The following is a 20349-nucleotide window of genomic DNA, read 5'->3' as shown; positions in this document are numbered from 1 at the left end:
ATGAAAGAGCCAGACATCATTTACATTTTGTTTTTAATCATTTCAATTTGTTTGGACTTTGTGATGATGAACTATTGTTGTATTAATGCATATGCAGTCTGTTAATGTAAGCATATTTGCATGTTTTCCAAATGTTTCCTTTTGTGTTGACTTTTCACTGTTGTATCTTTGGTTGTGTTACATAACAGACCACCCTGACTATTATTATAGTCACTGCGCAGGTTATTGTTGTATTAATGCATATGTAGTACTATTACATTTATATACAGGACCTGATTTAAAATCTGATTTTGGGCCACAAAATGAACATATCAGGAAAAGGATGGCGGGCCAGCCCGTCGGCCCACCAACCCACGGGCCGAGCCAAAAAAAACATGTTTCGCCTTGTCGGGCCAACCCGGCCCGACCCATTTAAAATGGGCCAAAAATGGGTCGGACTGACCCGTTTTGACACCCCTACCTTTAAGCAGTTGGAGGAAAGATGTTATGGATAAGATTTATTTGGACTATTGGGGTAAATAAACAGTGAGTCCATTTTGTCCTTCAAGGATAACAGGTGCATTTGGAGTCGTTAGGACAGTGATGGTAGAATTTTCTATTTCTTAAAATGTTACTAAATTATTTATCGCATTTGTTTGACATGCATTTCTTGGGAAGACTGCTAGAATATTAGCGAAGAAGGGATCAAGCGTATTAGGAGTGACCATCTATGATGAGATTATGAAATTTTGATTTTCATACAAAATCATAAAATGAGGAAGTGAGACAAATATCACATAAAAATACAACATATCTAAATAAAATAAAATAAAATAAAATAAAAATTCTTTCAAATCCATAAACTTGATTTTCATCATACTTTATAAAAACTTGGATTAATTTTGTAGTGACTAGTCGATATAAATGAGTCTCATAATGACCAATAAAGTAATCCAAGAGCATCTCATATTGAGTAACAATACTTACTCAATTAAATCCCCAAAGTTATACCTCCTATCACAATAATCAAATATTTATTTATCATAAATTTTATTTTGATATTAAACCATATAATTGTATAAATAAAAAAATAAAATCAGTGCATAACTAAAAATAAATATAAATAAATAAAGAGGACCAGTACATGACTGGAGATAAAGATAAATAAATAAAGGAGAGTAAATATAAATTGAATAAATAAGATCAGTGCACAACTGAAAATGAATATAAATAAATAAAAACAGAAACTAAATATAAATTAGAATAAGTTAGTGACACATCATTTAAGATAAATATAAAAGTAAAAAAAATTATGAACATACTAAAAAAATAACAAAAATAAAAGATAAAATGATAGATGTTTTATCCCCCTGTTTCACTTATTGTAATTTATACACACACGGTTAGGCTCTTCTGTTATTTGATACTATGCCAGTCTTTTTCTCCACTGACTTTTTCGTTTCACTTCCTCCTCTCCACTTCTTTCACCCTTTTTCTTTCATCATCTACCTTTGTGTTTATAGTAGTAATGTAATCATTGCATTTGCTTCAAATTAAACCAAATTTTGAGTTACTTTTTTTGTTCAGTTGCACATGGTTTGTCCTTAGAGGATTTTTCCTTTTCTGAGTTATCTTCCATATATGTGGATCTTAACCATTATACAAAATACGTATGTGCATAAAATATTCCTTACATTTAAAGCAGGTTATCTTATAGAAATTAAGCTAAGGTTCTATTGCCAATGTTTTTATTATTATGTTATTTTATATTACTATTATTATTATTTTAATGGTTAAAACTAAATTATTAATTATTTATATAGATTAAAGAATACTAATATTCTTTTATATATATATATATATATATATATTATTTTTTTCAAACTTTATTTACTATTATTATTTTCTTTAGTAAAAGAAACATCATCTTTAATTAATTAACTAATATATATTTCTTTTGTGAAATAATGAAGATATAAATAACATAACATTTATATATTGTATGTATCATAAAATTTTTGGTGTTATCGTACTGAAATCATCGTAGTATAAATTTGAGATGTTACACTGACCATCCGTTCGGGCTAGCTTGGCTAGACCTTCGTCCTAATCCAGCTTGGGTTGACCATCCACTCGTGTTAGATCGGTCCAACCATCCATTCAAGTTGGCTCGGCCAAACCATCCTCTTAGGTCGGCTCGATTCGAACATCTACCCAATGGCTCGACCTGACCTTCGAAAGATCGACTCATCCCGACATCTGACCCACTCGGTTCAACTTTCAACCTTGATTTACTTGATCAAATACAACTCATGTTGACTCGATTAACTTTGGCTTGGACTAACTCCGCTCGACACGATCCGGGTTGTCTCTTCTCGACCTTTGGCCTCGCTCCACTCACATCGACCATCGCCCTGTACGATTCAACTCGACCATCTTCCCTGGTGGACTCAACACAATCTTCGTCCCTGTACAACTCGACCTTCGTAAGTGGAGTAACAATGAAGTGAAAATGAGTTGAATTTCATCCATAACTGGTGTGAAAATAAAGCTGCAATTTGATTCTACTTGCAGTTTAATGAAACACTGGTTCTTGGTGGCAAATCCTTCTTACTTGAACATAGTTTTCTAGAATCCTTATTCTTAAGTTAGACCAAGCACTCAAGGGATCCGAAAGTATTCCATGTTCAAATACTCTACCAAATCCCAAAATGAAAACATTACTTACTGTGGCATTGAAAATAGACTACAAAAGCAAGATTTGTCACACTGTGTAACATTGAGGCAGAAACGTGAGGTGAAGGGGAGACATTTTTGAGCTTGGAAGTGATGGGGTGGTGGACGATGCATGAGTTAGAAGCCATATCCACCAAGTGCATGCAGATTTTCTTCTTACACCCTTACATTTCTCTCTTCACCCTACAACTTTATTTATTAGTAACTAAAACAAAAATTGGTAACATCGGAATAACCAATTCTGAAAATTTATGAAAAAATCTTACTTTTTTTAACTATCAGAGCCTGGTTTCAATCCAGGGACCTGTGGGTTATGGGCCCACCACGCTTCCTTTGCGCCACTCTGATTTTTGATATTTATATTTTATTATAAAATAAAGTTATAATTATTTATTGGCAATTAAGGTGCATGCTTAAAATAATACAGAAGTTGCACCCTCTAACTCCAGAGGAATGAAAAAAGCAGTATCAATCTTGCTGATATAGAGAAAATTGCAGCGCATTTACTCAAGAAAAACAGCCACTAAAAATCACCTGTTATTCCATTTTTGATATTAAAACTCTAAATGTCAAACTAAACACTCATATTATATGCAAAAAAGTAATTATGTTTGTGCTGTTGCATTTTCTTCTGTACTGAGTCTATATTGGTACTTGGCATGTACTAGTTGATCTGGTCAAGCTAAAAATCTTTTTAACCAGAATGGCAATGCCTTCTATCAATTCCAAGATATTTTACAGTCAAGAGCCCTGCCAAGTGATTTGAAAATACTGCTTTGTGCATTACTTTCAGAGACTAAAATATCTTCTCACTTCTTATTCAAGCTTCATCAATCTCTACCCTTTTACATTTCTATTTAGTTAATGCAAAATGGAGAAGTATTTAAACTTTGTTTGAAGTATTGGAGGGATCAGAGGCCAATCTTTACTTAGTAGTAACAATGTAATGAGATAGTCACATAGGTCTGTCATTATACACTATCTTTTAATCTAATGATAGAATTTAGGTAGAATGAGAGTTGCAGCACATGCAGTTTTTATGCTTCAAGAAAGTGTTTGGTTTGCTAAAATATGTTATATTTTCATTTGTGACAATATTTTTCTACCCAAATTTCCTAAGATTAGAAAATTATGCTTAGCTTTCATTTCTTGACTAGCTCCCTATCTTCACCACCTGTTGTCTACCACTTATTTATTGTGGATTCTCAGTCCTCAATTCTCGAAGATTTTAAAGACCTATTGAGTTATTTTATGTAAGTTTAAAAAGTGAAAATACCGTAATAATCAAACAAAAAAATATTTTGAACAGATATAATGATTTTATTATATTTTTGTGATAGTAGTTTGCAAGTATAAAATTTTGCAGAACGGAGCAACATGAGTGTTATTTTCCCAAAGAACTGAACTATAAAAGGGATATTTTAGTTTCATTATGAGAGTTTTTCCTTTGCAGTTTGCACGTTCAACTTCTTAGTCGAAGTGATATTAAAGCCTGACATATATTCAACGAAAAGAAGCTGCAGTAAACTCTGGACATTTACTCTAACATTCAAAGCAATCTGTTTCAATCCCACATCGACAATGCTAGATATAGTAACAGCAAGAATATACTACAAATATGAAATGTGTCAGTCTAAGAAAGATACTTACCTGGACAGGGTCAATGGATGATCAAGAAGGTCCATGGCTTAGAAAAGTGACATTCATTGCACTTTGAATGGGTGCTTTTCTAAGGTCTGTCCCAATGACAGAGCCTATGTCATAATTTGTGGAAGTGGGGCCTGCGTTCGCGCGGCCCCTTCTTTTTCTGTGTTAAATTTTTTTATTTTCATGTTCTCTAATAATGTATATCATAAGTAATGTGAAAGAAATTAATCATGTTTGGAAATTCTATGCTTCACCACTCTGTCCCTCCATCTTATAACCTGTGTTGTACTTAGAAGGGATGTTGGCCTAAAGTCTGTTCAGGTGGTACTAGCATATATTATTTAAGTTTATGCATTTTAAATTTGATGTCATGTAAGAGATTTTGTCCGTGTAAGTTGATTGATTCAAGATTTCTTAACAAAAATGCATATCGGTAAAGAATGGACTTCTATCTATTTTCTAGCAGATGGGCAAGATGAGTTGACTCTGTAAGGTATTTTAATAATAAATGGAGGATGAATCAATCACACAGCTTAAAATTGGGTAAAGATAAAGCAGATTTAAAAATCAATTCATCGCAATTCCAACCCAAATCAACTTTCCAACCTAATAGAAGAAATCTATAGTGACTCCAAGAACAAAACTCAGTAATGCATAAGCATAATATAGTTAACAGTTGCAGAAGTTTAAAATTTCCAATCAACAAACATCATTCACATTCCTTAGTAGCTGTAATCTCCTAGTAGAGAAAAATAACAAGATAAAAATTACTTAATTGTAACTTAAATAAGACAAAGAACAGACATATTTGGTTCTATCTTCATTACTGCCTCTTTTATTCAATTATGTTCCTGCCTACTTTCCCCTGTAAAAAACTGTTAAAAAGTTCCAATCTTATCCTAAAAATGAAAGCATGGAAGCAAGAACAGGATATGAACAATCTTATTAAACTACTAAGTATGAGAATAAGAACTCTCCTCCAAGGGTTTCTCCTTCCCAAGAAGATTCCTCTTTCCTCACAAACCTTTTCTAATTCTCTGAATGTGCCTTTATTTACCAAATCGATTCCCTCAATCTAACCCCTTTAAGAACATGAACTCACTTTTCTATTCTTCTAGCCACATGAAATTGGAAAATCCTAATGTTAAAGGAAAAATATCCCCACTTCTTAAAGCCACCCCCAAAACACATACCAGCAATACATAAGCACAATCTCTCATGTCAAATCTCACCAAGCTCAAATTTTTTCAAACAACTAACACGCACAATATTATCTTATCCCTTAATGTAATTTTCTAACACAAACAACAATGAACTTGTACAGCATTACCACGTGCACAAGCATGACACAATTGTGAGAACTACCAAATTTAAAAGCTTCAATCACCAACCTGCTCCACATCATCTCTGTCAAAGTCATCACGGCTTTGGCTGCCATAAATGCCAGCACCTTCGGCATCAACACCGTTCTTCCCGAACCTGAACCAGCACGTGGCTCTGGAGCCGTTGGAGGGGCCAATTCTAGAGGTGAGGCTGAGCCACCCAACACTTTTTTTTGTGCCCAGAAACCTTGAAGCCAAGTCTGAGGCAGAAACGTGAGGTGAAGGGAAGAAATTTTTGAGCTTGGAAGTGACGGGGTGGTGGGTGATGCATGAGATGGAAGCCATTGCTGTTGAGTTTTGAAACAGCAAGCTTGTGTTGTGAAACTTTCACTTTATTTGGTGTTATGTTGCTATCCACACACGTGTCTCATAGATGCTATCCCCCAACTGGAAGCAGAGTTTCTATGTACACCTCTACATTTCTCTCTTCACCCTACAACTTTATTATTTTATTAGTAACTTAAACTAGAATTGTGAACATAGGAATAATCGATGAAAATTTATAAAAAAAAAAAAAAACTTTCAAATATCAGAGCCTGGTTTCGATCATTTTATTGATAACTTAAACTAGAATTGTGAACATAGGAATAATCGATGAAAATTTTTTGAAAAGAAAAAACTTTCAAATATGAAAGCTTGGTTTCGATCCACGACCTGGACCCACCACACTTCCGCTGTGCCACTCTGATTTTTTATATTTATTATTTTATTATAAGATAAAGTTATAATTATTTAATGGCAATCAAGATGCATGGTTCAAATAATATACAGAAGTTGCAAACTATGGACTAAATTCAGCCTCTAACTCCAGAGGAATGAAAAAGCAGTATCGATTTTGCTGATATGGACAAAATTGCAGCACATTTACTCATGAAGAACAGCCACTAAAAAATCACCTGTCAGTCCATTTTTGATATTAAAACTCTAAATTTCAAACTAAACAGAACTCGTATTATATGCAGAAAGTAATTATATTTGTGCTGCTGCATTCTCTCCTGTATTGAGTCTATATTAATACTTGGCGGCATGTACTGCCTGATGTGGTCAAGCTAAAATTCTTTTGAATCAGAATGACAATGCCTTCTATCAATTCCAAGATATTTTACAGTCAAGAGCCCTGCCAAGTGATTTGAAAATACTGCTTTGTGCATTACTTTCAGAGACTAAAATATCTTCTCACTTCTTATTGAAGCTTCATCAATCTCTACCCTTTTACATTTCTATTTAGTTAATGCAAAATGGAGAAGTATTTAAACTTTATTTGAAGTATTGGAGAGATTAGAGGTCAATCTTTACTTAGTAGTAACGATGTAATGAGATAGTCACATAGGTCTGTCATTATACACTAACTTTTAATCGAATGATAGCGAGTGATAGTAGTTTGCAACTATAGAATTTTGCTGAACCAACTTTTAAACTTCACGTCTTCTGCCCAAAAGAATTGAACTCTAATAGGGATCTTTTAGTTTCGTTATGAGAGTTTTCCTTTTGCAGTTTGGACGCTCAATTCCTTAGTTGGAGTGATACTAAAGCCAGACATAATCCAACGAACAGAGGCAACAGTAAACTCTGAACATTTATTCTAACATTCAAAGCACTCTGTCCCAATCCCACATCGACGATGCTAGATATAATAACAGGAAGAACAGACTACAAATATGAGATGTGTCTCCGTAAGAAACATACTTACCTGGACAGGGTCTATGGATGATCAGAAATGTTCATGGCCTAGAAAAGTGACGTTCATTGCACTTGGAATGGGTGCTTTTCTAAGGTCTGTCCTAGTGACAGAGCCTATGTCATAATTTGTGGTAGTGGGGCCTGCGTTCGTGCGGCCCCTTCTAATTCCATGTTTTAAGGGTTTTTATTTTAGTTATCTTAGATATTGCGTATTGTATACTATCTGTGTAATAAACTTAAACTTCTACCACTATGGCTTAAATCAGGGAATTTCCTGTTACTTTCACTCTACAAACTTCAGTTCTAGATGTTCACTGCTTGGGAACTTGAGTCTTTTCTACAACTTAGTCTAAAAATTTGATGTTCATTACTTGGGAACTTGGAAAGTCTTTATTCTTTTAGATCACCATCAAGAAATGGATTCCCTTTGTGAAGGAAAGTGTAGACCACTGACACATCAATTAGTTCTCTTCTCATAGTCTGCCAGAATAGTTCTTTACTTCAAACAAAGAATAGAGACTACTGGGAAAAGAAATGAATCATGTTTGGGGATTCTTTACTTCTTATTGTCTATTGGAATAATTTTTTGGCAATGTCTCAATCCTCATTCCACCCTATCTCAAAATCTCAATATTGCAAAAGTACTTTGTTTCTTTATCAGTTTTTTATGAAGTCAGAGACTTGATACCTCAATCTTGCTGCAAAGCTCTATTGCTTCTTTAACTAATATTTCATAGTCTTAAATTCTCAAGCCACTCTTTCCCTCCATCTTATAGCAAAAAATATAGTTTCTTTCTTCGGGATTTTTCTATAAAGTCACAAAATCTCCCACAAGTCTGTCCTTCAGTCTTATCACAGAAAAAGAAATGTCTATTCGGACAAATCCCATGAAAGCAGTGCCTACATTGTTGAAACGTTTGGTGAGTGTAGACAAACAAGCAAAATTGAAGGATTTGAAAAGTGAGTTGACCAACATAAAGGATTTGTTTTCCAAGGTGAAGAAAAATGAACAAGAACTACTTGATAAGTTAACAAAGGTGGATGGCTATCTTCGCAACAACAACATACCTAAGTTGATGGAAGACGAGAAAAAGATTTGCCAGGAAATAAAGGAATCAACTGAAAGGTTGCTGCCAGCCGATCAAATCCAACAACCTGAAAAAGAAAATAAAGAAACTACTGAATCACCAGGAAAAACAAAGCTGGATCAAATAGAAGAAGTGAACGCATCACCTGAGGAGTTGAAACTGATCGAGAAAAATTATGACAGCCTTGATGATCATGAAATGAGATTCTTGAAGTCTCTGTTACATTTACCAGAGAATTCTGTTATGAAGAGAAGGAATATAATCCTTTGGTGGGTTGGAGTTGGTTTAGGTGAAACGAAAGCACCAAAGGAAAATGGTGAATATGTGTTTGGAAAGTTTATGGATCTTAACTTAATTGTACCACATAAGTATGACTTTGTGAATAAATTATTTAAAGCTAATCCTTTGGTCTATGGTATTCATGAATTAAGGAAGAAAGTAAATGATGAAGAGAAGAAGCCTTTTGGAACTTATTCAGAAATGGTTACCTCATCTCATCACAGTCATACTCCGCCTGCATGTTTAGCACTTAACAAACGAAAAGTTGAACTTAATGATGCGTTTGGTTCTAAATCTAACGATTTCACAGGTATTTTTAATACTGGTGCAAGTTATCTTATATTTGGATCCCAAAGGATGGCCAAAATGAAGCATTTGCAGGTGCTTCAACTTGGTCGTTGGCTGCACGCTTCACCAGAACATCATATTGAAGTGAACAGCGAAGAATTCTTGAAGGAGTTAAGGGATCAAGAGGCTTTGAGATATCTTAGCCTTCGTGTAATATCTAGAATATCTCAACTGCCAGACTCCATTTTTCAACTTCAGAGCCTAGAGACTCTTGATCTCAAGGCCTGTCATAACCTAGAAACATTACCAAGTGATATTGCATTGTTGAGAAACCTCAAACATTTGAATCTGTCTCAATGCTACTTGTTGGATAGAATGCCAAAGGGGATTGACAAGCTGACTAAGCTTGAAGTACTAAAGGGATTTGTGATTGGTAATTCTGACAAGACTCCTTGCAAAATATCAGATCTTGCACATTTGCCAAAACTAAAGCAGCTCAGCATGCATATTGGAAGTGGGGCTATGATCCCAGATATAGGGTTTGAAACATTGGAAGACTTGTCAGTGCTTGAGAAACTAAAAATATCATGGGGTGTGTTTGACATAAGGTACTCTAACATTCAGGTTAATTTGCCTCTAAAGTTGAAAAAGTTGCATCTTGAAGGCTTTCCAGGACAAGACATTCCAGAATGGTTGAAACCTGAAAAGATAATCTCAAGTTTGTGTGAGCTATATATTACAGGAGGAAAACTCCAGAGTATGGATATCCAAGGATATACTCATGTGTCTTGCTCATTGAAGATCATACGTCTCAAGAACTTACAACATTTAAATATTAACTGAACCAACACATTTGCTGGATCTGTTACCTGCTGTGTAGTACAGAGAAATAAAATATGCTCTAAATCATCATGAATTTTAATAGAGAGCATTCTGAGTGAAGAAAGGTTAAAGTATGTGTCTATGTCGTACTGCTGCTATTTACAGAATTTTATATACATGTTCTAAATTTTCTGTTGTGCCTAGCTATGTTTTTCAGGTAAGAATAAAGATAAGCTGAAAAAAACAGAGAAACATGCCTTATATGACAATATCTACGGTACTGAATCATGCATTATGAGATTCTTAGGTGGTACTGAATCTTAGGTGATATATGATTCAATTCATTTTAACCAAATCTACGGTAAACTTCCCAAAAAATGCAACAATATATTCATACACTGAACGCGCTGTATGTTACTATAGTATCTTCTTTCACTGTCCACTGCAATTGCAATGCATACTTCTTCCACATTTAACTTCCCCTTATGAGTCCAGGGATTCATTAGGTCAGGATTTCCTTCTAAATGACATGAAACACAAGTAACAAACCTCAGTTCTTAGAAAAGGCCAACATAACAAAACTAAAGATAAAAATTGTTGTGTTTGGAAATACGAAAAATATTCTTCTAAACATAGAATATAACTAAGTTGTCCTTCAATTTTAGTGAACTAAGACTGTAATACTGATTTAAAATTACACAGCCCCATTACACATCTCCCAACCAAATAATGATGTAATACTTTTTCACTCTACTGTATAACCTTTTGTGTTTTTTAGCGAATGCATATTGGGAGGATGTTTAAAGAGTGAAACTACTAACCACGATTTTTTATTTCTTTTATAGATTCAATGAAATTGACACAAAATAGAAAGACGAGGTAGTAAGAGAGAGAGATAATGATCTTAGAATAATTTTGTGATGACAGTTTGCAGCAACCAATTCAGAAAGAAGCAGGTCTAGTTCGAGGTCTTATTATGAGAGAACTCAAGTAGTACAGGATTGTCATGTTTTTTTGGACACTCAAACCCATAACTGGTGTGAAATTAAAGCTGCAATCTTGATGATTCTACTTGCAGTATATTAATGAAACACTGCTTCTTGAAGGCAAATTCGTCCTACTTTGAACATAGTTTACCTGAATCCTTTTTCTTAATTTAAAACAAGCACTCAATGGATCTGAAACCATTCCATGTCAGGATTTAAATACTGTACCAAATCCCATATTGAAAATATTACTTACAGTGGCATTGAAAATAGACTACAAAAGTAAGATATGTCACACTTAGAAACATACTTACCTGGACGGGGTCTATGGATGATCAACAAGGTCCATGGCCTAGGGAAATAACTTTCATTGCACCTAGAAAGGGTATTTCTCTAAGGTCTGTCCATGTGACAGAGCCTACGTCATAATTTGTGGTAGTAGGGGCTTGCGTACGCGCAGCCCCTTTCATTGAGTTTTTGAAATTTTGTTTGTTGATCAGTTTAGAGGTTTCTGTTTTAGTTTCTCTGTTATTAGAGTACTCTGTCTTAGTTTCTCAATCAAGCATGCACTCTCTTTTGCATACTTCTAGGAAACAAAAACTCTTAATTTGATCTGTCATAAGTTGTCAGAATTGTTCTTAATTTATTCTTTTATGACTAGATTTATCTCAGTAGTGTAATTCTGTATTGTTCTTGATTTATCTCACTATACTGTTGGTAATTTTTAACAAACTTTCTTTATTGCCAATGTGTTCTCATAGAAGAAAAGGAAAAGAAATTGGTGAGGTTATCTATGGCTCATACATTGATGTCTAACTAAATGTTATAAAGAAACAATCTAACACATTAATTGATCACTATTAAGTCAATGAATAATACAATGCTTTATCAATTAACTTATTTTAGTGTTGCCCTTAACTTTGCCCTTAACTTTAATGTCAATGAGTATCTCTATCTGGATCTTTGGTGGTATCCACTCAATATTAAGTTGTATGACATACACAAATCTTAAAATTTATGTTTGGTAGTATTAAAAAATCATTCTGAGAAACCGTGTATTAAATTCCTTAAAAAATAATATAAAATATTATCAGACACTTATCCTACTCCAAGATGTCTCAAGATCACTGCTTCTTATTATAATAGCTCAGGACAAGAATATTTGTTCCATATTTAGCATCACCTTAGCAGTGCATGGTTTCGTCACGTCAAAGTTTTCCCCTAAAGTAAAAAAGACCCTCTTAACAAGAGAAAATATAAAATCAATACCATGTTTTGAAATATGAAAAAATTTAGATGAATCTGGTTTAACTCTCAAAATAAAATGATAAATGTTCACTCAATTACTCATCCTTGAACTTTAGAAAACTAGGATTGATATGTATATCATAAACTAAATGTAAGAATGAACAAAAACCATGGGCTTTTAAATGAACCCTAGGAGCTAAAAAACCTGCTGGATCTGTTACCTGTTGCGTAGTACTGAGAAATAAAATATTCTCTTAATCATCATGAATTTGAATAGAGAGCATTCTGACTGAAGAAAGGTTAAAGTATGTGTCTATGTCGTACTGCTATTTACAGAATTTTATATACATGTTCTAAACTTTCTGTTGTGCCTAGCTATGTTTTTCAGGTAAGAATAAAGATAAGCTGAAAAAAACAGAGAAATTTCTATACCTACATATGGTGTATATATTTACCTACCTCACATATCCTCAACTTCTGTAATTGATATTGAAAGAAGAGTGCTGATAAGTTCATAACTGATGCATGAGCACAACTATTTTGCAAAATTTATCATCAACACCTATACCTCTCAAGATTGCTTAATCGAAATTTCTTTGGTCATTTCTCAGTAACTCTGCTTAATAGAGCATGCATTATGTGATTCTTAGGTGGTACTGAATCTTAGGTGATATATGATTCAATTCATTTTAACAAAATCTACAGTAAAATTCCCAAAAAAATACAATATATATCATCATACACTGAACGTGCTGTGTGTTATTATAGTATCCTCTTCCACTGTCCACTGCAATTGCATTGCATGCAATCACATAAGCAGACTTCTTCCACATGAAACTTCCCTTTATCAGTCCAGGATTCATCAGGTCAAGATTTCCTTCTAAATTACATGGAACACAAGTAACCAACCTCAGTTCATAGAAAAGTCCAACATAACAAAACCTAAGATAAAACTGTATGTGTTTGGAAATAAGAAAAGTATTCTTCTAACATAGAATATAACTAAGTTGTCATTGAATTGTAGTGAACTAAGGAATATATAGTACTTTTTCACTCTACAATATAACCTTTTGTGATTTTTAGTTAATGCATATTGGGAGGATATTTAGAGAGTGAAACTAGTGTAATAATGACGTAAAAATTTATATTTTATAGATACAATGAAATTGACACAAAATAGAAAGAAGAGGTAAAAAGAGAATAATGATCTTGAAATATTTTTGTGATGATAGATTACAGCAACCAATTCAGAATGGAGCAGGTCTAGTTCAAGGTATAGAACTCAAATAGTACAGGATTTCCATAACTGGTGTGAAATTAAAGCTGCAATGTTGGTTCTACTTGCAGTATATTAATGAAACACCGGTTCTTGAAGGCAAATCCTTCCTACTTTGAACATAGTGTACCTGAATCCTTTTTCTTAAGTTAAACCAAGCACTCAAGGGATCTGAAACCATTCCAAATCCAAATACTCAACCAAATCCCACATTGAAAATATTACTTACAGTGGCACTGAAAATACACTACAAAACTAAGATTTGTCACACTAAGAAACATACTTACCTGGGTGGGGTTTATGGATGATCAACAAGGTCTATGGCCTAGGAAAGTAACTTTCATTGCACTTAGAAAGGGTGCTTCTTTAAGGTCTGTCCACGTGACAGAGCCTACATCATAATTTCTGGTAGTAGGGGCCTGCGTCCGCGCGGCCTCTTTTGATTTAGTTTCTTAAGTTTTGTTCCTTGGTTAGTTTAATGGTTACCAATGTTTGTTAGTGTTTTACTTTTGTTCTTGTGTTGTCTTGCATTATATTTTCTGTCTTTAGTTTACTCTTAGGCAAGATGTGTAGTGAAATGTTATGCAGCTTTTCAATGCACTTGTTTCATACATGTTTAATATTGCTCCTTGTAATCCTTCTCTACAGGGGAAAGTTCAATCAAAGCATGCATCACTCAGTCATCACCTCTAAATAAATCTCAGTTGACACGTTAATTCCATGGAGAACAATAACATAAACATACTTCTTCCACATCTACACAATAAAAAAAAAAACAAAAACTCTAAACCTAAGAAAATGTTCTTTAATTTCTTCTGTCATGAATTCTGAGTTTAAAAGTATTGTTCTTAATTTGTTATGTTATGAATAAATTGTTTCGTAATGCAATTCTGAGTTGAAGTATTGTTCTTAATTTGTTATGTTATGAATAAATCTAAGCTTGTGTTTGTACGACGGATTCAACAATTCCAAGAATTTGAATGGAATAATTGGAATAAATCTAACCTTGTGTTTATATGATGCATTTTCTTGATTGGATAATGTAATTTAATTTTTGTTTTAAGGAAACTCAATTTTATCTTTGAACCATGAGTTAAGTTAGATCAACTTTCGATCTGGGATGACTTGTCTTGATTTTCGATTCGGCCGACTCTCGAATATTTAACTTGGACCAACTAGGATCAAGCTTTAGCTTGGGTCGACTCATCTCGACCTTCAACTAGAATCGATTGATTTCAACCTTTAGCTCAGACTGACTCGACTCAATCTTCAACGCGCGATATCTTAGACTCGAACTTCGACACATAAGCCGATGCAACTCAAACTTTAACACACAATCCAAGATGACTTGGTACGACCTTTAGCCCGGCCAACTCGACTCGACCTTCGACTCTGGTCGACTCGGTATAACCTTTGGCCCTAGCCAAATCGTCATGACCTTCGACCCTCAATCACTAGTTCGGGCTAACTCGGATCAACCTTTCGCATGGGCCGACTCGACTCGATTATCGACACTAATCGACTTGGCTCAACCTTTGGCGCAGGGCAACATGGCACGACCTCCGACCTTAGTCTCCGTGGCTTGACCACCGACTCGAGCCAACTTAACTCGAGTCAACATTCGTCTAGACCGACTTGACTTGACCTTTGGCCCGAGTCGACTCGACTTGACCTTTGGTCTCGACTGCTGGATTGATCTGACTCAACTCGACCTTTGGTCTCGACTGCTGGATTGATGTGACTCAACTCGACCTTTCTTTTAAGTTGACTCAGTTTGACCTTTGACCCATGCCTACTTGACTCGATTTCAACTTGTGCCAACTCGACTTTGGAGATATCCGACTCAGCTAGACATTAGTCCAAAGCCAACTCGTCTCAACCTTCAACCTTGGTTAATTGGGCTCGATTTTCAGCTCGGGCCAATTCGGCTTGATCATATCCAGTGATCGACTCGACCTTTGTCTAAGGTAGACTTGGATCGACCAATTGAATTGTCTCAACTCGACCTTTGGCCCTAGTCGACTTCGAACTTCGACCGAGACGACATAACTCAACTGTTGTCCCAGGTCGACTCGGCTTGACTTTCGACCTAGACTGACTCGACCTGACCTTCATCTTGGATCAACTCGACCTCCGATCTAAAACTTTTGGATCATGTAGAATTTTTTCCATTTCATTTTCGTTCTTTTCTAAGTGAATTTCTAGTTCTATTTATTTTAGTGATGTAATTTTTTTTTAAGAGCAAAGGACAGCTATTTATTTTTTAAGTTGATTAAATAAATCTAATTAGCTGAAATACTTAAAAAAGTTATATCACGCCTAAATTAAAGAAACAGAAAATACAATTATATATGTTCACATGTATTTTTTTTGTCCATACACACTTGCATTCGAAAAAATTATTTATAAACCTCCTTATCTATCCTTGCAGCTTATTGTACATGTGGCTATTCCATATATATATATATATATATATATATATATATATATATATATATATATATATATATATATATATATATATATATATATTAGTTCTAATTAATGTAATCAACATAAAAAATGGCAGATTAAATTTACTTCAAAATTGAGTAGGTTTTCTTCAAGCACTGTTAGAATTATCTATATAATACATCTGAAAAATTGGTTAAACAAACGACAATAATGCATCATTTTAAAATTATGTTTCAAAGCATTATATTATATTATGGTTTAATTAATCGGAAGGTACCCAGTTTGGTACTAGAGTGTCAAATTGGTACCCGCTTTTAAAAAAGTGTCAATTGCATCCCAACTTTTGAAAATTGCTTCAATTAGGTCCCTTTCAGACAGAGTTGACTAACGCCGTTAGTCAACGTGCCACGTGTCAATCTGTGGTTTTTTTGATTTTTTTTTTTTAAAAATTAATTTTTTTTTTAATTTTTTAATTTTTTTTAAAATTTTTTTAAAAAAAAAATTAAAAATGCCACGTGTCAAGTCCCTATGTGTGCCACGTGGCATTGTCAGTGCCACGTGGCATTGTAATGCCACGTGTCAGTGTCACTATTAGATGTCATTGTTTTGATTTCGATTTGGTTCCCATTTATGTTTTTTCGTTTCAATTTAGTACCTACTTATGTGTATTTGATTCAATTTTGACCTAATAATTTTTAATAATTAAAATACTTTTTAATAAAATTAAAAGTAATTAAGTATAAAAGTTTAAAAAAAATTAAGTATTTGATATTTATATTAAAATTTAGTGGTAAAAGTCTTTTTAGTAGTTATAAATAGCATAACATTCATACAAATAATAAATTTGGTCTGAAATTAAGAGAAACATTATAAATATTAGTACTTAATTTTGTAAAAATATTTATACTTAATTATTTTTAATCTTATAAAAAATGGATTACAAAAATATTTTAATTATTAAAAAAAAAATTGGGACAAAATTGAATCAGATACACATACTTAGGTACTAAATTGAAACAAAAAGACATATGTGGGGACCAAATCGAAATCAAAACAATGACATCTAATAGTAACACTGACACGTGGCATTACAATGCCACGTGGCACTGACAATGCCACGTGGCACACACAGGGACTTGACACGTGGCATTTTTAATTTTTAAAAAAAAAATAAAAAAAAAATTAAAAATTAAAAAAAAATAATTTTTTTTTAAAAAAAAATCAAAAAAACCACAGATTGACACGTGGCACGTTGACTAACGGCGTTAGTCAACTCTGTCTGAAAGGGACCTAATTGAAGCAATTTTTAAAAGTTGGGATGCAATTGACACTTTTTTAAAAGCGAGTACCAATTTTACACTCTAGTACCAAACTGGGTACCTTCCGATTAATTAAACCTTATATTATCTGAAACACAATTTTAAGCAATCTACAATCTAACAAAGAAAAAGTATTTATTATGTAAGAAAAAAAATCTACAATAACTAAGAAAAGAAATTATTTGAACAAACATCAACTTAACCTCATTTATTATATTCATATCTTTGTTTTCTTATTTTAGTCTTTGAAGTTCTTTCATTTACCTTATTCCTTGCACGCAAGCTTTTCCATTTCCTTTGTGCTTTCTTACCTTGTGAACTAATATGAATAATTTTAGTTACGAATAATTTGTCCATTTCCTTAGTTACGATTTTTTTTCTAAATACATGCGAAAAAAATAATTATCGTCACATGGTGCCTAAGGATACATTTGGACAAAAGTCCATATGTAAAATATCTTTATGTAAATTATTATTTACGTACGAATATAAATCCATAAATAAATATTTTTAGAGTGGTAGTGGTGGATAGAGTAAGTAAAGTTGTTCATTTCATGGCCTTAGTTTTAAAATCCAGAAAATACGTTCCAAAATAATCAATCCAGAAAATATAAAAAATAAGGAGGTGTAAGGATTTTTATTATAATTTGAATAAAGATAGTTTGAGAATTACAACTTTTATAGGAATGCAGAAAGGGAAAATGGGAGGTACAGGAAGAAAGAGCCAAGAAAAGTAAAAGTTTGAATCAGTTGACGACACCACTCTACAAATGAACACTGAGACAATGTTATGTTTGTTATGAAATTGAAATATTTATCTTTCTTCTGAGGTTGCTTCTATCAAGCAACAACTGTTTTCACACTAGTTTTGATGGTTCCAGTGCATTAGATTGAATTTTTGCAGCCAATCGTTTTGTAGACTATCATCAAACACCTTTAACATGGGTGGTCTCGCCCTTAGTTGGTTTTAGCTAGCGAGTTGTTTTCTATATTTCCTATACACCTCCTCAAAATGTTTTCTTGTTTTTGAGCAAGAACTTTCTCATACCTTCTCATACACGTTAAGGTTGTTACATTCGAAAATAGGCCAAATCTTTTGCACAAATCAACTCTTTTCATCTTCAAACTTCTTTAATATAGAATTTTCCCCTACATTTGTTCTCATTTTTAGCTTCTAAATTAGTTTCTCTAATTTTCAGGAGTTCCTTTGCATTAAGAAAATTTCGCATTCAATTGTTTTGCAAATTGATTTTTCCTAATTGTTTATTTTTCTAGTTCAACTATCGAATAGCAATTCAAGCTCACATAGAGATTTAGCAATCTTTAGGATTCATTGTCACGAGATGTAGTATATAGGTAAAGACATATCTTCAAAAATAAAAAAAGATCGAAATATATTTTCAAAATATTCTTCTTTAACACGTGAATAAAGTTCTTAAAACTCAATCACCATTTTCTCATCTTCATAGGTTATCCTTAGCATTTGTGATAGATACTTGTGTCAATATTGTTTGTTGGTCTTCTAAATAAAAATTTATATATCATGAACATAAATATGGATATTAGTTTGTCTAGAAGAATAAAAAATGGTGACTATTACACTCTTCCTTTGATCCATAAGTCTTAAAGGATGCTGCAAAGATTTTGTTGACGAAATTTACTGTTTTGAAGCCTTCACAACAAAATTCATTCGTGCAAATTATTCTTTCTGAAGGTTTTGTATTTTTCCACAAATAAATATAGCAAGTATTTTGATCTTGAGAATATTGTTCTTCGATAATAAAAAATCGAAAAACAAGACCAAAATATTTGCTATATTTATTTTTGGAAAAATACAAATCATTCAATTCTGAAAACACATTTAGCAACCATGAATTTTTTATGATGATTCCCAACCAGTGAATTTCATCAACAAAATCTTTACAAAGTTCCAAGAGTTATAGATCAATGTAAGAGTATGATGATCACCATTACTTATTCTACTCGACAAACTAATCTCCATATTTATGTTCATGATATGTAAGTTTTTTCCTTAGAAATTCAACAAACAATATTGACACAAATATTACAAATGTTAAAAATAATTTGTGAAAATAAGAAAACAGTGATCCAGTTTCAAAAACTTTACCCACATGCCAAAGAAGGTTTTGGAAGGATATTTCAATTTCATTTTATTTTTCTTAAAGATATATTAAGTTTTTACTTCTCTACTACACAGTTCGTGAGAGGAAACTTTAAAGATAGTTAAATCTCTGTGAACTTAAATTATTATTCAATAGTTCAATTAGAAAAAAAAAAACTAAGAAAAATTAATCTGCAAAACAGTGAAATGAAAAATTTTCCAAAGTCAAAAAAACTTCTGGAAATTGGTGAAACTAATTTGGAAAAGCACTTAAGCTAAAAATGAGAGCAAGTTACATTATCAAATTGGCTCAAAAGGTAGAGAAAAGTTATATACTGAAGAAGTTTGAAGATAATTGAAAAACAAGAAAACACCTACACAAGGTGCATGGGATCTCCTTTTCGATCTCTCTTCTTCTGCTACCAATTTGTCTTGTCTAAATTGGATCTTCAAAAATCCAATTCATGCCCAACTCTATTTATGCCCAACCCTATTTATGTCCATACTCCATATAAGTTTCATGAAACAACTTGAAATACTGATGTAATGTAGATCGATATTCAATTGAAATAGCTGCAACAGAACATAGACTTGGAAAAGTAAGGGTTCTGAAGTGTATCTACTCTAGCAAGTATTTAATACAGGGTGCACAAAGGATGTTATCATATCCAAACTCCAGGACATGACTGCAGCTGGCAAACAAAAATACTAAGATACTTTTAAATAACTTTTCAATAGTTTAAGATCTTCCTTCAAAGGAAAACTATAAACATCAGTCAAAGTGGATATGAATTGAATTTTTAAAGATCCAATCTAGATTTATATTAGTTTAGATTTTTCAAAAATTCAAATCCAAATATTTGAATCAAGATTTAAATTTAAATTAAAATATTTGGATCAACTTATAATCCAAATCTATTTTTAGATCCATAGTTTATAATAAAAGTTAATTTTTTTATAAATGTAATTTTAATTTTAAATCTATATTTTAAAAATAAAATAACTATTTTATCTAATACATAAATATTTATACAAATTTAAAT

At 32.9% G+C, this 20349-nt stretch overlaps 2 protein-coding genes and 4 non-coding genes across 6 annotated transcripts; 5 read left to right on the top strand and 1 right to left on the bottom strand.

Moving 5' to 3' along the window:
- Nucleotides 1–1907: 1907 nt before the first annotated feature.
- On the bottom strand, nt 1908–6069 carry LOC114186775 (protein LHCP TRANSLOCATION DEFECT-like). The gene is made up of 2 exons (XM_028074785.1): nt 5754–6069; nt 1908–2461 (listed from the first exon to the last, which is right to left on the bottom strand). Exons 1-2 carry the CDS (start codon nt 6027–6029, stop codon nt 2279–2281), a joined length of 459 nt encoding a protein of 152 aa, XP_027930586.1. The 5' UTR covers nt 6030–6069; the 3' UTR covers nt 1908–2278.
- On the top strand, nt 4358–4517 carry LOC114189339. The gene has a single exon (XR_003605642.1). It is a non-coding gene; the product is annotated as a U1 spliceosomal RNA (small nuclear RNA).
- Nucleotides 6070–7426: 1357 nt separating the features above from the next.
- On the top strand, nt 7427–7586 carry LOC114189354. The gene has a single exon (XR_003605657.1). It is a non-coding gene; the product is annotated as a U1 spliceosomal RNA (small nuclear RNA).
- A 704-nt stretch (nt 7587–8290) lies between these two features.
- On the top strand, nt 8291–9922 carry LOC114188467 (disease resistance RPP13-like protein 4). The gene has a single exon (XM_028077039.1). It carries the CDS (start codon nt 8291–8293, stop codon nt 9920–9922), a length of 1632 nt encoding a protein of 543 aa, XP_027932840.1.
- A 1271-nt stretch (nt 9923–11193) lies between these two features.
- Nucleotides 11194–11354, top strand: LOC114189333. The gene has a single exon (XR_003605636.1). It is a non-coding gene; the product is annotated as a U1 spliceosomal RNA (small nuclear RNA).
- A 2336-nt stretch (nt 11355–13690) lies between these two features.
- LOC114189356 lies at nt 13691–13851 on the top strand. Its single transcript, XR_003605659.1, has one exon. It is a non-coding gene; the product is annotated as a U1 spliceosomal RNA (small nuclear RNA).
- The last annotated feature ends 6498 nt before the right edge of the window (nt 13852–20349 follow it).

The sequence above is a fragment of the Vigna unguiculata genome, chromosome 6 (genome assembly GCF_004118075.2).
Source record: "Vigna unguiculata cultivar IT97K-499-35 chromosome 6, ASM411807v1, whole genome shotgun sequence".
NCBI classification, from domain to species: Eukaryota; Viridiplantae; Streptophyta; class Magnoliopsida; order Fabales; family Fabaceae; genus Vigna; species Vigna unguiculata.
The sequence above is the reverse complement of the archived record's forward strand: the minus strand, read 5'-3'. Positions and strand labels throughout refer to the sequence as shown.